General features: G+C 37.5%; 1 protein-coding gene and 1 pseudogene across 7 annotated transcripts in view; both read right to left on the bottom strand.

Annotated features, from left to right (window-relative positions):
* Positions 1-5,089: 5,089 nt before the first annotated feature.
* Positions 5,090-26,392, bottom strand: part of ATF1 (activating transcription factor 1) — an 83,415-nt gene continuing 62,112 nt past the window's right edge. For 4 of the 7 annotated variants that reach the window (XM_036098913.2, XM_036098920.2, XM_036098918.2 and 1 more), the window contains 4 exons: positions 18,788-18,918; positions 14,982-15,164; positions 14,737-14,896; positions 5,090-7,799 (listed from right to left, as the gene is read on the bottom strand). In XM_036098913.2, coding sequence (XP_035954806.1) covers positions 7,655-7,799; positions 14,737-14,896; positions 14,982-15,164; positions 18,788-18,918 — 619 coding nt within the window. In that variant the 3' untranslated portion in view covers positions 5,090-7,654. Of the gene's footprint in view, positions 7,800-11,677; positions 11,797-14,736; positions 14,897-14,981; positions 15,165-18,787; positions 18,919-26,392 lie in introns of all 7 variants that reach the window. The other 3 variants (XM_036098921.2, XM_078075970.1, XM_036098917.2) reach the window with 2 other exon arrangements.
* LOC118539957 (large ribosomal subunit protein eL19 pseudogene) lies at positions 20,531-21,296 on the bottom strand (annotated as a pseudogene).

The raw sequence follows: 26,392 nt of genomic DNA, 5'->3' as shown, positions 1-26,392 counted from the left end.
TTACCCTGATACCCAAAACCAGACAAAGACATTACAAGAACATAATACTGCAGACCAATTATCCCTCATGAACAGAGACACAAAAATCTTCAATAAACATTAGCAGATCAAGTCCAGAATAAAAAAGATTGTGCATCATGACCAAGTGGTAGTTCTCCTGAGGATGCAAGACTGGTTCAATATCAGGAAATCAATTAATAAAATCTGTCATATCAACAAACTAATAAAAGCCAAATGATGATATCAATGGGTGTAGAAAAAGCATTTGGTAAAACTCAACAACTGTCCTTGATTAAAAAAAAAAAAATCTCATGAACTTGGAACAGAAGGAAACTCCCCTGAGAAGTGGCTTCTATAAACAAAACAAAACAAAACAAAACAAAAATCCTACAGCTAGTATCATACTTAATGTTAAAACTGAGTGGGTTTCCCCTTAAGAGTGGGAGAAATTAAGAATGAGTAAGTCCACTCTTACCAATCCTATTCAACACTGTACTAGAATTCTTAGGCAGTAAAATAAAGCAGGATAAATTAAAAGCATACAGGTTTTAAAGAGATAAAGTTGTGTCTATTCACAGATGATATTATCGACATTGAACTCCCCTGCGTGCCCCCCCCCGGGCTATAAATAGCTGTAAGAAAAAAAAAAAAGAAAAAGTAATAATTAGGTATAAATCTAACAAAATACATGCATGGTCTCTATGTCAGAACGAAAAGAAAAGAAAAAATCTGAGGAAGACAATTTAAAAAGATCTAAATAAAGGAGATATATTGTGTTTACGGATTGGAAGCCTCAGTATTGTTGTTAATTCTTCACGAGTTGATCTATATATAGGTTTAATACACCCCAATCAAAATCCAGCAGGATTTTTTTTTAAATAGATATGGCAAGTTGATTCTAGTATTTATATAGAAAGGCAAAGGAACTAGAATGGCCAAACAATTTCAATGGGGAAAAAAAAACCCCAAAAACAAAAAATAAAACTTAAAAAACTCATACTACCTGATCTCAAGACTTACTATAAAGCTACAGTAATCAAGACTGTGGTTTTGGTGAGAGGATAAATACATATAGATCAATGGAACATAGTCATATGAAACTAGTCCTTTGAAGAATTTGTTGAGACTTACTGCCCGATATATGGTTCTTTTTATAAACACTCTAAAACATTCTTTGAAAAGAATGACTTCTAGCTTTGTATTCTATGTCGAATTTCACTGATTGTAAGATGCACATTTTTAACGTTCAGACATCTCTGAAATCAGTATGCATCTGGCCATCAATGCGCTGTCATCTACTGGTGGTGGTTTTTCTTTCTTACTGGTACTTAAAGGGCGCCTGGGTGGCTCTGTTGGTTAAGCATCCGACTCTTGATCTCAGCTCAGGTCTTGATCTCAGGGTCTTTCTTGTACTTAAGATCATAGTATGCCTTACAATCAATGGTGGTTTACAGTTGGTGAAATTCAGTATATTAGGTCAAGTTTTTTAGTTGTTCAAATTGATGTCTTTACTGGTTGTTTTCCTGGTTTTTGCATCAATCATGAGAGATTAAAAACCTACTAAGATTGTGTATTTTTCTTTCTCATATTTCTGCATTTTGCTTCACATCCTGAAGCAAAGTATTATGTGCATTCAAGTTTCGATGTTTTATCTTCTAGATGAATTGAATCTTTCATTTTATAGTGACTCTCTTGACCCCAGGTAATGTTTTCTTTAAAGTCTATTACTGTTGGGGCCCCTGGGTGGCGCAGTCGGTGAAGCTTCCGACTCTTGGTTTTGGCTCAGGTCATGATCTCAGGGTTGTGAAATCAAGCCCCGTGTCAGGCTCCACTCACTCAGCGTGGAGTCTGAGATTCTCTCTCCCTCTGCCTCTCCCACTTGTGCTCTAATAAATCTTTTAAAAAAAATAAAGTCTATTTTGTTCAATATAAATATAGCTATACCAGTGCTTTCCTTTGGCTAGTATTTGGTACAACTTTTTCCATGTTTTTCCTTTCAACCCTTCTGTATCCTTGTATTTTAGATATACCTTTTGTAAATAACATATAGATGGATATTGTTTTCTAATTCAACATGACAATTTTTGGTATTTAACTGATAACGCCCAGTACATTTACATTTATTATTACCAATACGTACAGATTTCTACCGTTTTACTTTGGGCAATTTGTCCTGCCTGTTTCTCTCCTTTCCTGTTTTCTTTTGGACTGATGAATGTTTTTATTAGGTGTAGAATTCTAAATGTTTTACTATGTACAATGATATAGTCTTTCTAAAGATTTCTTATTTGAGAGGGAGCAAGCGATCAGGAGCAGGGGGAGCGGCAGGCAGAGAGGGAAAAGCTTCCCTGCTGAGCAGGAAGCCCGATGCGGCGCTCGATCCCAGGACCCTGGGATCATGACCTGAGCTGAAGGCAGATGCTTAACCGACTGAGCCACCCAGGAGCCCCAGTGATCTAGTTTCTCAGCAGAGGGCTCTTTTCTCTTTTCCCCAAGTAGTCTGAGCTTGTGAAAGACCATGTTTCATGTTTATTTGGTATCTTCACCAAGCCCAGTGTTTTGTACATAGTTAATTCATAGAAATTGCATTTGATTACTTATGAAGATAATGAGTAGTGGGCAAAGAAGTAATGTGGACTTTTTTTTCCTTTTTGAAATTCATTGTTAGAAAGTCTAAGTCCATTTTTGTTTAGTATTTTGTAAACTTTTTAAGTGTTATTTGCAGAATGTTTTGGGAATAAAAAAAAATGGGGAAGGAAGCATTTTTTCCAGATGTGATATTAAATATCTAATTGTTGTCAGTAGAAAGTAAAATGCTTTGATGTTCATTTATTTTCCCCAAAACAAAGTATTGTTGCCATAGATAAAATCCCAAGTTTTGTTTGGTCTTATTGACCTTTCATTTAGAGAATGGCACATTATTAAGATATCATTTATGAAGTTCTAAAATAAAGACCGTATCATCTAATCTGTGTTACTTATGGAATCATGTAGTAAGTATAAAAATACAAACTTGGGGGCACCTGGCTGGTTCAGTCAGTAGAGCATGCGACTCTTGATCTTGGGGTTTTAAGTCCTAGCCCCATGTTGGGTGTAGAGATTACTTTAAAAAAAAAAAAAAACTTAAAAAAAAATGGATTGGATCCACACTAAACTCCCGATAGTGGTTTCCTTTAGGAAGATAAATGGGACTAGGGATCAGAAAATGATCTGAAGTAAAGATAACAGAATGTTAACATTTATTATTCTGGAATGGTGGGTGTACAAGGATTTGATGTTATAAACTTGTGTAGTTTTAGAAGTTTGTAAAACTTTTGTGATTTTAAAATGAAGGCTGCCATCTAGTGGACACATTTAAGTAGAACTTTAAAAATCTTTGATAAAGGGTAAAGATACAATGGAACAAAGCTTTTCAGACACTTCAACACAGTTAAGAGGTACATAATGAAGGTTAAGACCACAGACTTTAGGAGTTGATCACACCTAGCTCTGAACCCTAGTTTTGTTATTTACTGTGTGATTTGGGCAAAGTATCAAACTTCTCTATGCCTTAGTGAGTTAAAACCCCAGACCTTTACATTATGGAGCATCCCTATGAACCAGGTAAGCGCTGCCTCTGGACTGTGGGGACACGGAAAAGCACAAAAGAGAGTCCCCTCCCCCCTGAGTTTAATAAAGAGGAGAGACTATTTTATTTTTTAAATGGAATTAGTGCCCTTTTATTTATTTATCTTTAAAGTAAGCTCTACACCCAACGTGGGGCTTAAACTCACAAACCTGAGATCAGGAGTCGCATGCTCTACCGACTGAACCAGCCAGGCACCTCAAGACTACAAGGACTGAATGGTTAGATATTAGGTTTAAGTCCCAGATCCCTGGTTATTAATGCTCATATAATCTTAGGCAAGTAACAAGCTCACAGGATGACATCACTATCTAAATTGCACAAGAGCTGTAACACTATCTTGTTCACCACTCTTTTCCTAGTAAGGCTTGACATATAAAAAGGCCTTTAATAAATATCTGAATGAATGCCATTACTTCAGTAGTTTCCTCAATAAATACTCCATATTAAGGAAATGGTATAACTGTGATGTATATAGGAAACCCAGGATTTGTAACAATTTAAAAATTTATACATATTTATGTAAGTTACCAGTTAAAAACTTATATATACTTATCTAAGGCAGTTAACTACTATATATATCCTGTCAACTTTGAGGAAAAGGATCCCAACCATGAAATAATAAAGACTCGATCTCTAATGCCTAATGTTTGTTATAAAGAAACTTACACTGAGGGGATAGAGTTACCAGAATCTCTTTAAAAAAAAAAAAAAAAAAGGTTAGATAGCCTAAACCTCTTCCAAATGACTGTTCTTGGAAAGATTCTTGCCAAACTCTCCCTAGCACAGGCTTCTGAATTCTACAACCTTAATATATTAGGCATTCCTTTACTTTGGTTTTTTTTTTTTAAAGATTTTATTTATTTATTTGAGAGAGAGAATGAAAGAGAGAGAGCATGAGAGGGGGGAGGGTCAGAGGGAGAAGCAGACTCCCTGCCGAGCAGGGAGCCCGATGCGGGACTCGATCCCGGGACTCCAGGATCATGACCTGAGCTGAAGGCAGTCGCTTAACCAACTGAGCCACCCAGGCGCCCTCCTTTACTTTGTTTTATAGTAAAAACAAGCAGTAGTTATTAAACATAACCTACTTTGTATAACAAAGTAATATAACTGTAATTAGATTTTCATATACTTTGACATTATTCTGTTTCACTATAACCTGTGACTTTTCCTTTAAATCAAGCCCTTAGTCAAATTTCACTCATTTTATATCATTTCTACAGCATCTTTTCTGAGAATTTTAACTGCCATTATTACAACTATATAATCACAAGCCATAAATATTTTTATATCATCCCTATGTCCACATATTTTCACTGGAGAAAAACACATTTAACCAGTAACTCCAATATAATTATTGAATGAACAAATACATAGCTGACCCTTGAGCAACACAGGCCTGACCCGCGCGAGTCCACTTAAACATGGATCTTTTTTTTTTGATACAGTACAGTACTCGAAATATATTTTCCTTGTGATTTTAATATTCTCTTTTCTCTAGCTCTATTGTAAGAATACAGTATATAAGACATGGAACATACAAAATATTTGTCAATTGACTGTTATTGGTAAGGCAATAAGGTCAACAGTAGGTTCGTATGAGTTTTGGGGGAGTCAAAATTGTGTGTGGATTTTTGACTGCATAGGGGGTCTGTGCCCCTAACCCCTGCACTGTTCAAGGGTCAACTGTAGTGAGATTTTCAAAGCTCTAATACATGCCATTCATGCTCTGCACAATAAAATTAAAGTGATAATTTATATACTTGATTTGTTCATGGGCAGTAATTATTTCCATCAATATAATATATAAATAAACTGATAATAAATTCATGTAAAACAGTAAATTGAGCTAAGGAAATAATATCACTGGTCTTTTGAACTTTTGGAGTCTAATTTAGGTTTGGACTATAATCACTTTCAAAATTTCATAAGCCCCTCATTGGATTCAAGTTAGAAAAACATCTTGAAAGATAATCTGGTAGGCATTTACGGAATCAGCAGTAGCTTGCTCATGCCCGTTCTGTACTGCTAGCCTAGGTAACTTGATTTAGTGAGAGCGAGGCTCTACACCAGAAGTCTGCAGGCAGTGTTCAGTTTATAAATATTTATGATGTCCAGCTGTTAAGGTATTAAGAGCTAAACGATCCCTGTGACAGCCAAGCATAACATCTACCCTATATTATCTTTTAAAATACTCTTGATATAACACATTGACCCCATACCTCCTCTTGGCTTTATACCAAATAATAAGTGATATAAGTAATGCCACAGGTGATCAAACTTTTTTTCTTTTCATAAACTGCTGCCAAATCAACAGTCCCGTTTTTAAAAATACCGTTAATTCAGTTTTTCATTAGGATTACACAAATTCGTCAATTAAGGTTTCTACATCACATGCTCCTTAACCATGTCCTAATAAACACTTGCAGAACAAAAAATTTAGCTACTTTTAGTTTATTGTAACTGGTTCTGACTGAATCAAACATATAAAAGATACCCTCTCTTAAAATAGGCTGTGTAGACCAGAATTTTAAATTTATCCTCATTTTAAAACTAGAAAGGTACTATAGTTAGTATAATTAATGGAATAGCTATCAGGAAGCTTGTTCACATATCAAGCAATATATTTTACATTTGGCGAACTTAATTTTATCAAATATCTTTTAATTTCACAACAATATGCTACATATTGTATAAGAAGCGCACAACAGTTTTGCAGTACAATTTCAAAGTGTATACAAACTGGAATACAGAGGTTAAACACTGGTGTACTGATGGGCATTCTTGAGCTTTAGATAAAACTGCATACAAAACTTGCAATTCAAATATTAGCCAATCTGGAAACTTCTCATAATATAAAAATGATACTCTGAGATGCAAAATATTTTTTTTTTTACTTAACAAACTATATAAACATTTAAAATAATCATTAAAAACTCAACTTTAGAATTTATAAAGATTAGCTATAAAAATATATTGGCAGTCACCTTTCTTAGAAATGTACCATTCACTACATTACAAAATAGACTCTAACATAAAATCGCCTTAATAACCATACTATTTTAGAATCTGATAAACCTTACATTAAATTGGTTATAAAATCCTCTTGGAAAACTTTGGTATGCATCTTCAGAAGGTTTTTAAAAAATACTCTAATATCATCTCAAGGGCCTGTAAACATTCTTTTCTATTAAAGCACAACAGAATAAGTAATGTATATTCAACTGCATACAGAATATAGAATCAAAAAACAATTTATTATATATTTGTAGAAAATCTCCATTCCCAGAGTAACCAAAAAACAAGCTATTTAAAAGTATCAAACTTTTAAACAGAAGTTCTCCTTCCATTCTGATAAAAAAAAAAAAAAAAGTTACAAAATCACCACACTCCATTCATGTACCTTAGATGCCTTTTAGGACAAAGCCTCAAAAACAGTTAACCCAAGCAAGTCTCAAAATCCCTCTCAAGTCCAAAAAACAAACTTTAAAAAACCCATTTAAAAGATCTGACAATAGAACAAGTATACATAATCAGAACACATAATTTATATATTTAGTTATGTATTAGCTTTTCTATTTGTAATTTAGAATTTATTGGCAGAAATAAAACAGATACACGCAAGCACGCACACACACACAATTGAAAAACGTAAAATTTAGGAAACAGTAAGAAATGCAAACCTACAGGGTAAACTGATTTATTTTAAAAATCAATTTACCAAATTTCATCTTATCTGCCATTTTTGGATTCTTGTTATTTAGAAAATTCAAATTGGTGAAAGTTCATTTCCTGCTTCTTGAGTAGGTTTAATTTTTACAGAGTTTCCAGTTGTGCCAGTAACTTCTTTGAGGTCATTTTCCACTTTATCTTCTGTCACCAGATCTCTTGCATAAGATATTTATCTTTGAGTTGCAAAAGCCTAAATAAAAAGCTTCATTTTTGACCTTTTAATTTATAAACTCCACTAAAAAGAAAAGAAATCCATCTAATTTTTAGGCAAGTCTGCAAAAATATTTTCTTTCTTAATCAAACACTTTTATGGGAATAAAGATCCTTCAAAGTTTTTAACTCTTCTATTAGAGTTTTGTTTTGATTTTCCAAGACTGCGACTCGATTTTCCAGGCATTTCACATACTCTTTCTTCTTTCTGCGACATTCTCGAGCAGCTTCTCTAAATAGAAGCATTAAAAACCAATGTTAGAAAAGTTCACATTCTTTAAATGGTAAATGCACCTCAGTAATCCTCCCTGGTCATCTATAGACAGCGAAATACATTGATCTTAAGTGTAGAATCCATTCCGTTTGGCAAATGCATCTACCTGCATAACCCACATACTCATCAAGACAGAACATCTCTGCTGTCCCAGAAAGCTCCCGCATGCCCATTCCTGATCAGTCCTCTCACCAGACAACTACTGTTCTCGTTTTTATCACCACAGATGAAGTTTTTCCTATTCTACAACCTCCTTCAGAATGTACTCTTGTGTTTGGTCTCCTTTCACTCATTGTATTTTTGAAGCTCATCGATGTTGCTGTGCAGTGGTTTTTACCTTACTGTTGCAGGTGTACTCCACTGTGTGACTATCACCACGGTTTACTGATCTATTCTTTGGGGCTGTTTCTAGTTTTAGCTGCTATGCTTATGTCTGTCTCTTTGTGAACACATGTCCCATTTTTCCTGCATAAATATCAAGGAGCGAAATTTATGGGTCCCCTGGTTAACTTCTGACACAGTTCTTTAATTTTTATTTGGGTTTTAATTACAAACAGTGCTTTATACTCAGCTTTGTACGTGTCCTCTTAGAATATTTTTTTTAAAAAGGTTTTATTTATTTGAGACAGCACGAGCAGGGGGAGGGAGAGGGAGAAGCAGACTCCTCGCTGAGCAGGGAACCCCATGTGGGGCTCGATCCCAGGACTCTGGGATCATGACCTGAGCTGAAGGCAGACGCTTAACCGACTGAGCCACCCAGGCACCCCTAGAATATTTCTATGAAGTCACAGACATGTATTACATACATGTAGAAGTAAAAAAATATTACTTTATTTTTTTATACTATGTAATGCAAGTATTATCTGCAACTTGCTTTTTTTACACATACAGTTTTAATGGTATTTCTATGTTGGTACAGATCTTTGCCATGTGAATATTTCATTGTTAATTCATTTTCATTTCCCTAACTACTACTAGTGAGACTGAACATCTTTTCAAATATTGGTCTTTTGGATTGTTTATGTAAACTGACCACTCATACCCTTTTTTCAATTCATACCTTATCTTGTTTTACGATGAGAAATTATAACCTAAGAACACTCTCTCTGCATTATACATATTAATCCTTTATCTTTTTAAAGAGAGAGACTGTGTGCGCATGTGTGCGCATGGGGGGAGGGGTAGAGGGAGAGAGAGTCTTAAGGAGACTCCGAGCTGAGTGCAGAGCTTGATCTCACAACCTTGTGATCGGGTTCTGAGCTGAAACCAAGAATCAGATGCTTAACCAACTGCCCAGACACCACCCTCCCTTTATCTGTTTTTATATTATTTTCTAATCTACCCTTTGACTTCTCATACTTTTATATCTTATACCATAAATGTTTCTTTTTCAGTCTTTTTCTTGGCTTATATTAAAATTCCAAGCACTGTATGTTCTTCTTAGTTTTAAAGATTCTATGGCTTAATTTTTCCACAATGAAGTCTTTAACCCATCTGGAATAACGTTTGTATGTGATATAAGATAGGAGTCCAGGGGCGCCTGGGTGGCTCAGTCATTAAGCGTCTGCCTTCGGCTCAGGTCATGATCCCCAGGGTCCTGGGATTGAGCCCCGCGTTGGGCTCCCTGCTCAGCAGGAGGCCTGCTTCTCCCTCTCCCACTCCCCCTGCTTGTGTTCCCTCTCTCGCTGTGTCTCTGTCAAATAAATAAAATCTTAAAAAAAAAAAAAAAGTCCAATTTAATTTTCTTTCAGATGTGGAGCTGTGTCAGTTAACATTTATTAAATAAACCGTCCTTTAGAAGGGTTGTACTTAACTAACACAAAAAGCTATTTCTGCGCTCTACCCTGTTTGCTAATGTTACTGTCTGCCCCTTTGCTGATACAAGTTTGGGTTTTTTTTTTTTTCCACCCAGGCGCCCCACTTATACCAAGTTTTGATTACAGTAGCTTTAGAGAGTATGTTTCAGTATGCCTAACAGGACAAGTCACCTCTTTCTGTTCTTGACCATTTTTTTTTTAAGATTTTATTTATTTGACACAGAGAGGAGAGAGAGAGAGAAAGCAAGCATGGGGAGTGGCAGGCAGAGGGAGAAGCAGGCTCCTCACTGAGCAGGGAGCCCGATGCGGGGCTCGATCCCAGGACCCTGGGATCATGACCTGAGCTGAAGGCAGATGCTTAACTGACTGAGCCACCCAGGCGCCCCCGTTCTTGACCTTTCTTGAATGCTTTTTTCTTTCATGTAAACTTTCATCTTATTTTGTCCAATTCCATGGAGACCTACAGAGATTCTAATTTGAGTCACAATAAAATTATATGTAAATTGGAAGAACTGATATTTTATATTAATAGTCCTCATCAAAGAATACTGATATTTTTTCTATGTCCGGACTGTTTTAGCTCTCAATAAGATTTTTAAAATGTGGGTCCTATGCCTTTACTATTGAATTTACTGAGTATTTTATGATTTGTCATTAATGTGAATATTACTTCCCATTATATTTTCAAGATGGTAATTCATAGAAAAACAACTTACTAAATTTCCTTATAAATCACTGTAGTTTTAAAATTCATTACGGAATAGTATACACACAAAAGACTGTGGTGTAGATATAAGTTATGAAGCACAGTGATAAAATGAACACATGTAAACCCAACACCCAACTTAATAGAAAATATGATCCATATTGTTGAAGAACCCTCTGTGCTTTTTCCTGATTCCATACCCCTGCTCTTGCCCAGAAGCAATTACTAGCTTCAGTCTTTTGCTTATTTTCTAAAACTACAACTTGTTTTCCCTCAACTTTATTTTTCTAATATTTATTCGTGTTAAAATGAACATTCACTCAGTCAATACAAATGAACACTATTACATTGGATACATAAATTGTGGTTGTATTTATACACTCTGTTACTGATGAATATTTAGGTGGTTTCCTGATTTTTGCTGTCTGAACATTCTTATGCATACTTCCTGCAATAGTCTCTCTCAGTCACATACATAGAGTGAAACAGCTAAATGGCAGAGCATATCCAGGTCAACTACACAAGATAAGGCCAATTAATTTCAAAGTGGCCATACCAATTTTCACTCCCGTAAGCAGTCTCTGAGTTCCACTGTTCCAAAACCTTGCCAATTCCTGGTTAGACTTTAAGACTTTTGTCAAGTGGGTGGGGATAAATGGTATCTAAGTATGTGGTATTAATTTGCATTTCTCTGATTACTGATAAGGGCAAGCAATCCTTCATATGATTATTAACCACTTGTGTTTTCTGAGAAATGCCTATTCATCTTTTGTTGGGTTATACTTATTAATTTAGAAGATATTTACATTTTTTCAAACAAATTCTTTTTGGGGGTTAGATATGTTACATATATCCTCTATAGGGTTGAAGCTTATATTTTGACTCTATCTTCTGATGAACAGAAATTATTAATGAACATTCATTACTCTTTTATGTTAATGTTTGTGTGTGGGAGGGGGTGTGAGGTGTTTTAAGGTATCTTTCCCTATTCCTGAAACCGTAAGATTATATATTCTCACTGAAAAATTTCAAAATGTCACCTTTCACATTTGTGTTTTTAAATCCATCTGCAGTGATTTTTGTGTATGGTGTGAGAAAGAAATCCAGTATTTTTTCGCATATCAGTAATTATCCTAGTACCATTTATTGAAGAGTCCCTCCTTACCCCAATAATCTGTCCTACCATATCAGGGTTTCATGTGTCCATGGACCTATTTTTGAGCTATTTCTTTGGTCATTTTGGGCTTTTTCTCTCAATGCCGGTATCACATTTCAATTACCACAGCTTTAAATGAAACTTGATATCTCCTCACCTTATTCTTGTCTGGAATATTTTGGCTGTTCTTGGCCCTCTACTCTTCTATAAATTTTAGTATCACTTGTCAAGTTCTTCAAATAACCTGTTTGGGTTTTGATTGGAACTGCATTGAATCTATGGATCAATTGGGGGAAAAATAGTCATCTTTATAATACTGAGTTTCTGTATCTATGGACACAGTATTTATTTCTCCATTTATTTAGATCTTCCTTAATGTCTTTCAAAAACACTGTATAATATTTTTCATAAACGTCCTGGACATCTGTTAGATTTATTCTCGGGATTTTATTTGTTGATAACATAAATGATATCTTTTTAATAATTATCAAATTATTGCTGATGTAAAGAAATATGATTTTTGAAAATGGGCTTTATATCTAGCAATCTTTATAAATTTGTTACTTCTAATAATTTTTCTGTAACTCCATTTTAAAAAATAGGCAATTATATAAAAAATAGGTTTTATTTCTTTCATTTAAATCCTTATAACCCCCCCCAGCCCTTTTCCTGTTTTACTAAACTGTCAAAGGTTTCCAGTACAATGTTGAAGAAAATCGTTTCTTTTTCAAGTTTTCATACTTTCTAGATGATTCTCCTTGATATTCTAAGCAGATGAATATATATTTGCTACTAATAACAGTTTTATTTCCCCCAATTTTTATCATTTTTATAGCCTCTTGATCTTTGATGATTTTCAATGACATTTTTTTTCCTTTAAATTAGTAGAGAGATAACTGAATACTTTCCATAACTCATTCTTTTGTCTGCTCTTCCTGCTGACTCTAGCTCCTGAAAGGTAGTGTGTGGTATTATCTAAGTCTTTGGACTCTGAAACTTGGACCCATGTGTTTAAATCCTACCTCTACTACTTACTAGGTAGTTTAACCTTGGGCAAATAAATTAACCTAAGCCTCAGTTTCCTCATCTCGAAAAAACTGGAAATAATATATACACCTCAAAGATTTTTGTGAAAATTACATAAAGGCTTGGTACATATCATGATGGAGTCCTAATTCTTTGAGGACTAATTCCTCTGTGATTTTTCAACTTGTATTTGTTAGAATTCAATGTATGGGAATTTGTTTAAGCCTGTGTTGAGATTGCTTTTTTCCAAAAAGTTGGGGACACTATGGACCCAGACCCATTTTTAAATTACAGCTGACTCTTGAACAACACAGGTTTCAACTGTGTGAGTCTACTTATATGCAGATTTTTTCAATAAATATAGTATTGTAAATGTATTTTCTCTTCCTTACGATTTTCTTAATAACCTTTTTTCTCCAGCTTACTTTATTGTAAGAATACAGCATATAATACATATAACATACAAAATATGTGTTTCAGTAAGGATTCTGGTCAACAGTAGGCTAAGTTTTGGGGGAGTCAAAAGTTATACGTGAATTTTCAACTGTGGGGGGTCAGGGTCAATTTTAGAAACCCTCCGTTTTCGGTACAGCACATCTTGGGTACTGACTTCATGAAAAAGAATCTCTGATCCAGTGTCCAAGCCTGCACAGATCCCAGGCTTTTGTTCAAGTCCCCTCTGAGTACCAAAGCTGTACCAATCACAAAGATCTGAATTTATCTACAGAATTTACAGGGGCTGCTTCAGTGCTTATCAGCCTCATGGTTTTGTGCTTCTGGTTCATTCCTAACCTCAACAGGTATCTTACTTTCCTGCAGGCTCATCCAATCATTTAAAAGGGTGATTTTTATATTTCATCAAGCTTTTAAAAATATTATATAGCCTAGGTCATATTGTCAGAAAGAGAAGTCTCATTCTAGTAATTTTTAACAAGTCTTTCAGATTTTCTAGGTACACAATCATACCATCAGCAAAAAAATACAATTTTTTTCTAGTATTCACAGAACTTCAGTTCCTTGTCTTAGTGCATTTGTTGGAACCTCCAAAACAGACAATCCCTGCCATGTTACCAAGTTCATTTACAATGATGCCTGCTCTTAGTTTTTAGTAAAGAAACATTTTATCTTGAAGTAATTAAATGCATCTCTCTGGTCTTTTTAGGATAATTTTTATTGCTTTAGAAAAACATCCTTTTATTCTAGCTTTCTAACTTATTGGTGAGGAACTGAAAATAGAATCCTATTGTAATTTAAAAAAATTGTTTTATTCCTGGGTATTTACCCTTTTTGGTTCCTAATTATAGTTTATTGGTGTCCTTTCTCTTTTTTTTTTTTCCTTGAACTCACTGCGGAAGGCTACCCATTATATTCTTTTTCTCAAAGACCTGGTGGTTTTTCATGGCTGATGTATACAGCTCATATAGCTATGTTTAAAATACTTTTAAAATGAGGGGCGCCTGCGTGGCTCAGTCGGTTAAGCGTCTGCCTTCAGCTCAGGTCATGATCCCAGGGTCCTGGGATCGAGCCCTGCGTCAGGCTCCCTGCTCAGCAGGGACCGTGTTCCCCCCCTCTCCTCCCTGCTCGTGCTCTCTCACTACCTCTGTCGCTGTTTCTCTCAAATAAATAAATAAAAAAACCTTAAAAATAAAATACATTTAAAATGAAAGTAAATATTTCTGGAGGTTAAATCACTGCTAATATTCATGGGTGAAATTCATTTTTTAGGAGCATTTCTGTGTCAGTTTTTGTAGGAATTCTTTCCTCTTCTTGCTGTCAATGGCAAGCAGCAAATTATTATTTTCATTTAAGTTTTGTCAGCCCAACAAGAATAAAATACATTGTCTGAAAAGCTTTGCTTAGCAGTACTATTCAAAAGACACTATATATTAAATAAGGAGACTGAGCAATGGGATGCACCAATCCACCGGAAATGAATTAGACATAATCTAACACTCAGTAAAAACAAAAACCGCTATAAACCTCTCTCTTTTTTTTTTTTAAAGTAAGCTCTAAGCCCAATGTGGGGCTCAAACTCACAACCCAAGATGAAGAGTTGCGTGATCCACCGACTGAGCCAGCCAGGTGCCCCAAACCTCTCTCGTTTTTAATATACACTTCTAGTTACCCCTGGTTATGTTTTGAGATTTACAAAAACATTACCCATTCTGGCAGTACAATTTTACTACCTACCTGTTTTTCATCAGCCTTATTTCTCTTTTCAGCTGGGGGTCATCTGTCTTAGCTGTTTGAGACGTGAGAGTCACAGGAGCCGCCATCACCACAGTCTGGGGCAGCGAAGGAGCGGATGGTGTGGTACGGATCTGGTATGTCTGCATATCTCCTGATGCAGCTGTGTGGTCAAAAGAATGAGTTAATGCCTAAGTGTCTTTGAAAGGACACTGGGATGTTCTCCATAGACACTTAAGCGTACTTACTTTGTACAACCACCTGGTTGCTGGGCACAAGTATTTGCTGTCCATCAGAGGTCTGGGCATACTGGAGAATTGTTGTACCTTGCTGAGTACTGCCTGAATTTGTCATGGTTAATGTCTGAAGTCCCTGTACTCCATCTGTGCCTGGACTGGCCAGTTGTAAGGCTCCATTTGGGGCAATGGCAACTTTAACCAAAGAGAGAACATAGCTATTGTAAGGCTAGACAATACACTAATTGCAAAGGATTGGTGAAAAAAAAAAACCCAAACACTATTTATTAAAACAGGTTTGAATGCAGTTCGACTTGCTGTCAGCTACTCTGAGTGAACTATATGTAACAGAAATAAAATAGCATTTCTCTATAAAATTTTATAGTTCAGATGCACTAATCTTAAATTTAGTCTCAAACTTTACAATATAATTGATTAGTCAGAACACACTTTAGTCTCCATGAAGCACTGCATGCTAACTGCTAATGCTGTCACGGCAGTTCTGGGGCGTCAGGAGACGGCACCGATGGCTACCTTATAAAGGAAAAGGAAGTAGACGGAAACATTAACATAGTTTGTAATTTTTATTCAAATAAGCTCAAAAATATTTTTGAATAGGTTAAGTGTGCCTATGGAAAAATTTTAAATAGGATTAAAGGTTACACAATGAAAACATAAATCTTCATACTGCTTCTGAGCTCTGTTAAAACGTATTAAATGTTGGGGCGCCTGGGTGGCTCAGTCGTTAAGCGTCTGCCTTCGGCTCAGGTCATGATCCCAGGGTCCTGGGATCGAGCCCCGCATCGGGCTCCCTGCTTGGCGGGGAGCCTGCTTCTCCCTCTCCCACTCCCCTTGCTTGTGTTCCTTCTCTCGCTGTGTCTCTCTCTGTCAAATAAATAAATAAAAATCTTAAAAAAAAAAAAAAAAAAGTATTAAATGTTATGTGATATTTTAAAAATGTAATAATTTATTCAAGTCACTTCTTAGTGCAAATCACCAGTAAGGTGGTCATGAGAAAGCCCATATGTAGATCACATTACTATGTGTCCCCCAAGCATTTTTCAATAAATTTTACTTATGTTAATGCTTTCCTCTCAAACCTTAAATGAAACACCCAAAAGGTGTGACCAAATAGAAAACATTTTAGCATTATGCAATTCCACATAATAAATCCCCTTTAGAATTTAATGCTTCATCTCTGTACCCTCTTATCAGATTGTCATTAAGCAGATTTTTCTTCTTCTACACTTTGGCTATCAGAAAACCAAAGCACACTTGTCTGGATGTGTGTGTTTTAGCTGAAAATTTCTTTCAGGAGTTTCTAACTATCCCTCCTCCACCGCCACACAACAAATATTCCCATATACTTTAATTTCTATGACTTTAGAAGTAACGACAGTGTTTAAATGCAGATATTTGTTTTAAATTTATATTAGCAATTATTTGCAATCTCCTATAACACACATTTTATATATATATATATATATATATATATATAAATAAAAAGTAAAACTCCCATTCTATCCCTATTTATTCCACTGGCTATCCCACACCCTCATCCTGAGGTAACCATTATTTTTGGTTCCATCCTTCCTAATCTTTTCCTATGTTCACACAGACTTATATATTAATACGTATCAAAATATGTGTATCCATACACACATATGTAGAGATCTAAGTTTATGTTAAGTATATGTGACAATACAGAATTATAACATTCTTGTCACATATCTTCCTATTTTTTAAAAAAATTTTATTTATTTGAGAGACAGCATGAGCAGGGGGAGGGGCAAAGGGAGAGAGAGAAGCAGACTCCCTATGAGCACAGAGCCAAACGTGGCCCGATCCCAGGACCCCAAGATCATGACCTGAGCTGAAGGCAGATGCTTAACTGAGCCACCCAGGCGCACCTTCCTGTTTTTGTTTAACATGCGTATTTACCTGGTTGAGTTTACTCTAAATCTGCACTGATACAGTAGCCATTAGCCATAAGTGGCTACTTAAAACAAGATAAAAAATTCAGTTCCTCAGTCTCACCAGCCACATTTCAAGTGCTCAGTAGTCACACATGGCTTAGTGGCTACTGTACTGGACAATGTAAATATAGAACATTTTCATCATCAAGGAAGTTCTACTGGATCATGCTGTCTTAAATACTAGTTTGTACTGTACTTATTTCAATTATAACATATATTAGCCTAAGTTTCTATGTAGTTTTATAATTTCTAATTTTAATTGTTTTAGAATAAACCATATTAATATATCATAATTTTAACTTGCTAATATGCTACTTTAAGAAAAATTATTTTTGAAAACAGTAATGCATGTATATGGTAAAAAAAAAAAAAAATTCAGTTTTGTTTAAAATGAAAGTGAACTTCTCAACTGCCTCTGATCTTGCTCCCACGTTTCCTTCCTTGCAACCACTGTTCTCAGTTTCTTATGTGTCCGCATTGAGGTGTTTTTTATATACTCTTTAATTTATTCATAACAAACTTCACTGAAAGCCTCCTATGCACCAGGCCCTCTATGCCTGGTGTTCACAGCTGTGAACGAGACAAAGTTCTTTCCCTCAAGGAACTTATCCTTGAGAACAGACCATAAATAAGCTGATCTATAATTCTATATAATCTATAATTAAAAAACTAATATATACTTTTTTATAATTACATATAAATGCTATAAAAATATAAGAAAGTTAACCAAAGAGCGTATTTTAAAAAGAGTGGTCTCTGAGGAAGTGACACTTAAGTGGAGCAGGAGTGAGGGTGCAAGTCATGTGAGGCTCTGGGAGGACAATGTGCCAGGCAGCGGGGATGATACCCTGAGGCAGAACAAGCAAGCTTCATGTGGAGAAACAGCAAGAAATTCTGTGTTGCCAGAATGCGATCCAGTGGCAGATGAGATCGGAGTTGGGTAAGCAAGGCCAGATCCTGGATGTAACTTACCCTCATAGAACTTATTCTAGGTGTGATGGAGCATCACTAGAGGATCTGAAGCAAAAGTGGTGTGATCTAATTGGCGTTTTATTTATTTTTAAAAGATTTATTTATTTATTTGCCAGAGAGAGACAGCAAGAGAGGGAACACAAGCAGGGGGAGTGGGAGAGGAAGCAGGCTTCCCGCTGAGCAGGGAGCCCGATGCGGGGCTCGATCCCAGGACCCTGGGATCATGACCTGAGCCGAAGGCAGATGCTTAATGACTGAGTCACCCAGGCGCCCCTCTAATTGACATTTTAAATAGATCGCTTTGGCTGCAGTATGGAAAAACAATGAGAGCAAGAACGGAAGCAAAATGACCACCACAGTACTGAGATGAGAGTATAAACCAAGGTGGTGGTGGTGACTGGAGATAGTGAGAGGTGGTCAGATGGGACACGGATTTTGAGGCAAGAGTCAATTAGACTTGAAGAACAGGAGTTAGGAATGGAAGGAGAAATCATCTACAAATGGATAGCACAAAGAATCCCGTAGGGTGATAAAATTATACCTTGATTGTGGTAGTGATTAGACAACTCCATGCATCTGTCAAAATCCAAAGTAAGCGTATCACTTACAAGCTGTGTGACTTTAGGGACATTATCTAATCTCTCTAAGGCTTTATGGGTTTCCTCATAAATTGACAATTGCCTATCTCACTAAGTTGTTGTAACAAGTAAACGTGATCATGCTGAAAAAGTACTTTGCATTATCTTTGGCTCAAAATGCTATTCTTCAGTTATCCTCGCTATTAAAGCATGACAGTTTTTCTATACACCACTTCTTTATGAAAGTTAGTTTTTGTGTGTCCATCATATAAAAATTTATTCCTATACGTACTGTACTGTCCACTGCTAGTTTGATAGATGGGAGTTGGAACAGACATAGAAGTGACAGCAGAAACTCCAGGGTTTTCTCCGTCTCCTTTTCTGCCCCGTGTATCTTCAGAAGATAGATCTTTCAAAATTTTTCTGTGGAAGATAAAACTCTATTATAATCAGTAATGAGGACAGCTTTACAAAAACAAACTGCTAAACCTTTTTCAGTCTCAGGTTAGAAGTGTCATATCTACTAGACATCTAAACTGTTGTGTCAAGGAGCCCTTCTAGTTTAGCACAGACTACTGTAATGTGTACTGCAGGCTAGTTACACTACCTGAAAAGAAACACCGAATAAATACCTTTCAATGTACAAGGCTCTTACACAGGTAAGAAATGTCTCCCCTACAAGAGAGAGGACTCCATTATAAGGTATTTCATTAATTAACAAGAATAGTATTCATTTTATAAACAGTGATCTTCGGGGCGCCTGGGTGGCTCACTCGTTAACCGTCTGCCTTCGGCTCGGGTCACGGTCCCAGGGTCCTGGGATCGAGCCCCGCATCGGGCTCCCTGCTCCGCGGGAGGCCTGCTTCTCCCTCTCCCACTCCCCCTGCTTGTGTTCCCTCTCTCACTGTGTCTCTATCAAATAAATAAAAATCTTTTAAAAAAAAAAAAAAGTGACCTTCATTTAAAAAGACCAAATTAAAAAAAAACATTTTTTCAACCTTCAACTCTAGAGTGAGAAGCCCACAGTTCTAAGAAACAAGAAAATTAGAAATAGGACTATAAAAAAGCACATAGTATCAGTGATAAGTGAAATTTTTTTATTTATGAATGATCTTTTTTAATCTCTACACCCAACGTGGGGCTCAAACTCACAACCCCGAGATCAAGAGTCACATGCTCCACGGGTTAAGCCAGCCAAGCACCCCAATAAAATTATTTAACAGGAAGTAAATATAATTAATTCACAGGTATCCCTCAGACTTGGTAAAATGGGACTTATGACTGGAATATGAGGATAGAAAAAGATTCCTTTCTGAATCTGAAAGATCTTCCAAAATACAACTTGGGTGGAGGACAAATAAGCATTATTTGTTTCTAAGGAGGAAAAAAAAAAATGAATCTTTCCTCAAGAATTCTATGTTCAGGGCGCCTGGGTGGCTCAGTTGGTTAAGCGACGGCCTTCAGCTCAGGTCATGATCCTGGAGTCCTGGGATCGAGACCCGCATTGGGCTCCCTGCTCGGCAGGGGGTCTGCTTCTCCCTCTGACCCTCTTCCCTCTCGTGCTGTCTCTCATTCTCTCTCTCAAATAAATAAATAAAATCTTTAAAAAAAAAAAAATTCTATGTTCATTGTAGAAAAATCAGAAAACTGAAATACTTGTGTGGAAGCAACAAAAATAGTCAAAAAGGGGAAAAAAAACCCTTAGCACTGAAAATGATCTTTCATTTATCTATGCCAACCTTCCAGCCTATGCAGGAATTCCCTAACATTCCTAACAGCCTCTATTTCCAGGAATAAGGCACCCACAACTTCCAAATGGTAAACCATTCAATTACTAAGCACTTTTTTTTTTTTTTAATGTTTTATTTATTCATGAGAGTGAGAGAGAGAGAGAGGCAGAGGGAGAAGCAGGCTTCCCGCCTAGCAGAGAACCCCATGCGGGACTCGATCCCAGAACCCTGGGATCATGACCTGAGCCAAAGGCAGACGCTTAACCATGTGAGCCACCCAGGTGCCCCACTAAGCACTTTCTTATTTAGACCCAAAGCTGGTTCCACCCAGTGAAGCTAAAGAATTTTTTTTTTTTTAGCAGATAAAGTTTGGTTTTATTGAGTAACTGATCTGTGTTACTGCCAAGGCTACCATGTACACACAAAAGAGAGGGAGTTTTATTTGTCTCTTCCTCCTTGGACAGAGTCTTGATGATTTCCTCCTCCTTGGCCTGGAGCCGCTCTTCACGGCGCTTGCGAGCCTCCTTGGTCTTAGATCTGCAGGCCTCAGCCTGGTCAGCCAGAAGCTTCTTGCGAGCCTTGTCGGCCTTCGGCTTGGGGATGTGTTCCATGAGAATCCACTTGTTCTTGAACACATTACCCTTCACTTTCAGGTACAGGCTGATACATGTGGCGGTCGATCTTCTTAGATTCACAGTATCTTCTGAGCAGCCAGCGCAGAATTCTCATCCTCCTCATCCAGGTTACCCTCTCAGGCATTCAAGCATTAGCAGTACCTCTTCTCTTACCAATGCCCATATGTCTGCCCTTCCGGCAGGCCAAAGTGTTTTTAGGGCACCGAGCCTGGGAATGGACAGTCACAGGCTTCCGGATGATCAGCCCATCTTTGATCAGTTTTCGGATCTGCTGACGGGAGTTGGCATTGGCAATTTCATTGGTCTCGTTGGGGTCCAACCAGACCTTCTTTTTGCCACAGCGGAGGACACTGGAGGCAAGCCTCTTCTGAAGTCTGAGCATACTCATGGCTGCGGCCACAGCACCGAGAGGAAAGAACTCGAAACTAAAGAAATTTAAGCTTAACCCTAACTCTATATCCATGCCCTAACTTTGCAGTATTTATTTGACAACTGCTACAGTTATTTGAGGCCAAATAATTTTAGTTCCTTCAGCTCTTCTTCTATAATGTGCTGAAAGTTGTTCTCCAGCATGGCCTCCTTACTCTGGACAATCTTCCCACCAAGAGCTAATATAATTGTAAACTGTATCAACAGATGTCCCACAAAGAGAGTAAGAGAGGTGGCAGCCCTACAGGACTCTATGTTAGGCATCACTGGTTCCTAAACCTGCTTATGTATCAGAATCGTCTAGAGAGGTTTACTGAATGCCATCTGGTATCCCTAATGGCTGAGTGAGTGGGTCAGGACAGGGCTCCAGACCCCTTTAACAGATCCCCGAATGCTGTTCTTCAGCCAGCCTACCATGAGACTATGGAATGCTGTGCCAGTTTTCACTTTTAAGTTATGAAACATTTTGAGCATAAAGAAAAGTACAGACATTAAAACCCCTATGTACCATATACCAAGAATCAACAGATGGTAATACATCCTGCAGCCTTGCTGAACTCATCAACTACCTCTGCTTTAGTGGATTCTTTTAAGATTTTCTATATATGAAATCATGTCATCTGCAAATTATTTTATTTCATCCCATCCTTTCCAATCTGGATGCCTTTTATTTCATTTTCTTGCCTAACTGCCTGAATACAATGTTAAATAGAAGTCATGAGAGCAGACATCCAGCCTTGTTGCGTTCGTGACCTTAGGGAGAAAGTATTCAGTTTTCCACCATTACATATGCTGCTGGTTACGGGCTTGTGTACAGATGCTTTATTAGGCTGAAGAGCTCCCTTCTATTTGTTTGATGAGCATTTTTATCATTAAAGGGTACTTGATTTGTCAAATGCTTTTTCGGTGTCTGCTGAGATGACCATATATTTTCTGTTCTTATTCTATAAATATGATGTATTACACTAATTGATTTTCAGATTTTTTTTGAAAAGATTTTATTTATTTGACGCAGAGGGAGGAGCAGACTCCCAGCTGAGCAGGGAGCCCGATGCGGGACTTGATCCCAGGATCCTGGGATCATGACCCGAGCTGGAGGCAGACGCTTAACCGAATGAGCCACCCAGGCGCCCTGATTTTCAGATATTAAGCCAATCTTGCATTCCTGGGATAAAATCCTACTTGATAATCATGTATAATACCTTTTATATGTTGTTGGATTTGTTTGCTAAGCTCGTATTTTGCTAGGGATCTCTGTGTTTATATTCATGAGGAATATTGGTCTTTGGTTTTATAATCTCTTTTAATTAGTGAGTTAAATCCATGTCTTCTTAATATAAACACTGCTATCACTTGATCTACCAATTATTTGCTTTCTATTTTTTAAAAAGTCTTCTGGGGGTGGCTGGCTGGCTCAGTCAGTAGATTATGCAACTCTTGATTTTCAGAGTTGTGAGTTCAAGTCCCATGTTGGGCATAGAGCTTACTTAAAAGATAAATAAAAATAAGTCTTCTGTATTCTTTTGGGTTATCTGAAGATTTTTCAGAACTCCATTTTAATTTATCATATATTCGACTAAATCTCTTAACAATTTAGTAATTGCTCTAAGGAGTTATAATATAGATACCTTGTCTACTTAGAACTGTTTCTTTTTTTTTTAAAGGTTTTTTTATTTGCCAGAGAGAGAGCGTGCGCGTGCACAAGCAGGGGTGGGGGGTGGGGTGGGGGTGCAGCAGGCAGAGGGAGAAGCAGACTCCCCAGGACCCTGGGATCATGACCTGAGCCTAAGGCAGACGCTCAACCGACTGAGCCACCCAGGCGTCCCTAGAACCACTATTTTACCACGTCGTGAACCTTAGAAAACTTCCCACCATATTGAGTCTATCTTCCCCTTCATGTTGTAGTTGTCTTATATATTATGTGTGCATACACTGAAAGCCCCACCAGACAATGCCATCTTCTTGTCAACCAAACATAGTTTCAAGAATTCAGGAGGAGGAGAATAGTTCATTATTCTTGCCCAGATCTTGCTGTTGCTGTTTCTTCATTCCTAACCTTCCAAGTTTCTGTCTTAAGAACTTTCTTAGCAGTTACTTTAGAGCAGGTCTGCTGTCAATGAATACTCTTAGTTTTCTTTCACCTGAGAATATTTATTTCACCTACCATTTCTGAGGGTTATTTTCACTAGATACAGAATTCTGGATTGATCATTTTTTTTTTCTTTCAACACTTTAAAAATGTGTTTCACTTTCTTCTAGCCTCCTTGGTTTTGATGAGAAATTGGAATGATTCACACTGTTCCCTTTTAAGTAATGTGGCATTTTTCTCTGGCTGCTCACAAGAGTGTTGTCTTTACTTTTCAGCAGTTTGATTATGACCTGCCTGAGTAGGGGTTTCTTTGTGTTTACCTATGGCTTAGAATTTCCTGAGCCTTTTTTTTTTTTTTTTAAGATTTATTTATTTGAGAGAGAGAGAACAAGCAGGCATGGGGGTGGGGCAGAGGGAGAGGGAGTCTTAAGCGGACTTCATGCTGGGCCCAACACGGGGCTGGGTTTCATGACCCTGAGATCACGAACCGAAACCAAGAGTCCACTTAACCGACTGTGCCACCCAGGCGTCTCTGCTGAGCTTTTTGAATCTGTGGGTTTCACCAAATATGGGAACATTCCAGCTATTGTTTCTTTAAATACTTTTTCTGCAACATACTTTTCCTTCTCCTATGACCCACAAATTTTAGAACTTTTGGTATTGTCTCACAAGGCCCTGGGAATTAATGAGTTTGTCTAATCTCTATTGTTCAGATTGGATTATCTCCAATGAACTATCTTTGAAGCTGGCTGTCTCCTTATCTTCATTCTCCTACTGAACTCATCCAGTGAGGTTTTATTTCTGTTACTGTATTTCTCAGCTCTAAAATTTCTATTTGGTTCTCTTTATATCTTGTACTTTTTTGCTAGGAGTTTCTATCTTTCCATTCATTTTAGGAGAATTCACACTTATTAGAACATTTTAATAATAGCTCCTTTGAAGTTTTTGTCACGTAATTCCAACATCTATGGCATCTGCTGACAGTCTTCCCAAGCAGTTAAGATTCTTCCAGGTTCTCTGTATGCCAAGTAATTTGGGACATTTTCAATATTATGATATCAGACTCTGAGATCCTGTTTAAACCCTATGGAGAATATCTGATATTCTTGTTTATCATGCTATCAACCTAGTTGTGTCCAGGCCACAAGTTCTGACCAGTATTCAGTGGACTGTAGTTCCAACATCAGTTCAGTTTTCTAAGCCTTTGCAGTGTTATTCAGATCTGGTCCCCATGTGCACCATGAATTACTGGTCAATCTGGGACTTGAGCCATTGTTTGTCCTATGTGTAGTTCAGTTCCCCCAAATGCTAGGGAAGCCCATTTTCTTACTTACTTGCTAAACATTTATGAATGGGTGCTGAATTTTATCAAATACTTTTCCTGCATTTATTGAGTTGATTCTCACTAATGGTAGTTTATTTCCTTGTATGTTTGATGATTTTTCACTGTGAATTCTTATTTGGTTGATCCTAATCTGGTGTAATCCAGAAAGCTTAATTTAGGGAAGCTTCCTTTCAGAGGTTCTAGCCTCCTACAGGGATCCCAGCTTAATACAGAAATCTCAGGTTCAGGGTCCCTTCCTGCAGTAGACCTAAAGTAATGGGTGTACCTTGGTTTTCATGATTGCTTCTGCTTCCCACTCTGGTTTCGGCTCATGTATTTGTATTGTTAAAAAGAAAACCACAGGCCCCAAATGGTATCACTTAGGCCGAGTCCCCAACCCAAGACTTAATATCTAATTGCAGTTTCAGCTTCCCCCAGAAATGTGGTGGTAACTAGTCAGCCAGAAGTTTTCAGATCAGGGCCAATGAGTGTGACATGGACCCTCTCCAGCCCCCACAAGAAGGTGAGGTAATCTGTATCTTCCCACTAAGAGAAAGAGACCTTGCCTGGAACAGTCTATTCATTTCATTTGCTAAAACTTTCCTGCCCCACCCTTCTTCCTATAAAAACCTTCCATTTTGTACAGGTTCTTGGAGTTCCCCTCCACTTGCCAGATGGGATGCTGCCTAATTCATGAATTATTTAATAAAGCCAATTAGATCTTCAAATTTACGTGGCTGAATTCTGTTTAACAGATTTGGTGGTCTCGGATCAAACGCGAATTTCTGGCAGCATCTGGGGACAACAAAAAACACAGGCATGGAGCCCCACAAACCCTTCAGAGTCTTTCTCGCTGTATCTAAGTGCCCTTGGTAAGTCCCTCTTCGTTTTAGCTCTGCTCTTTTTGCATCCAGCTGCCAATCTGACTTTCCAGTAAAGGGTTAGTGGGTCAGGCTAGACTGAGGAGGTTCTATGGGAGTACCAGTCCTTAACCCTTGGTTCAGCCCACACTTTCACCTTGGAATCCTTTCCTAGTTCCAGTTCATAGGCTGGCTTAGTTCACACTGGGAATTGCTGGTGGTACACAAAGAATTCTCTTGGCCTTGGCCGCTCCACAGCAACATGTTTTGGTTACTGCTGTTGTGTTGAGGTGCACATTTGGCTGTCTTGTTTTGTGTAAATAAAGGTTATCGCTAGTGGGGATTTCAGAAACTGAAAAGCCACAAAGATTGGTGGGCACAGGTCAAAGCATTCAAGAGCTGTTAGAGCACTTGCCACCTAACTCAGAGACTCCCAAGGTTCGAATAAACTGGTCAAGGAACGCGAGTTCACCCACCGACCTCACGAAAACTTGCAGTGAGGTGAGGTACACTGTAAAACAACCCATGAATCTCAACCCCACGGCAAGTCCCTCTTAGGTATTAGTTTGGCTCTGAGAAACCCAAAGGCCTAGTTAAAACAGATGGGATCCCTTATATCTACAGAGTTGAGTGTGCCACCTTCCGGCACACCTGCTTATTTTACGTCTAAGCACTATAGTCCCGCAGTTACAGATACCTAGCAAGATTAAACCTTTTTTTTTTTTACTGAAACAACATGGAATTACAATGGCTGTTATGAGGAACATTGAATTAGACAAGATCATTCATTTAAGAACCTTTGCACTTGAAAGCAAGGGTTACCTGTTTTA

The sequence above is a fragment of the Halichoerus grypus genome, chromosome 6, assembly GCF_964656455.1.
Source record: "Halichoerus grypus chromosome 6, mHalGry1.hap1.1, whole genome shotgun sequence".
In the NCBI taxonomy this organism is placed as follows: Eukaryota; Metazoa; Chordata; class Mammalia; order Carnivora; family Phocidae; genus Halichoerus; species Halichoerus grypus.
The sequence above is the reverse complement of the archived record's forward strand: the minus strand, read 5'-3'. Positions and strand labels throughout refer to the sequence as shown.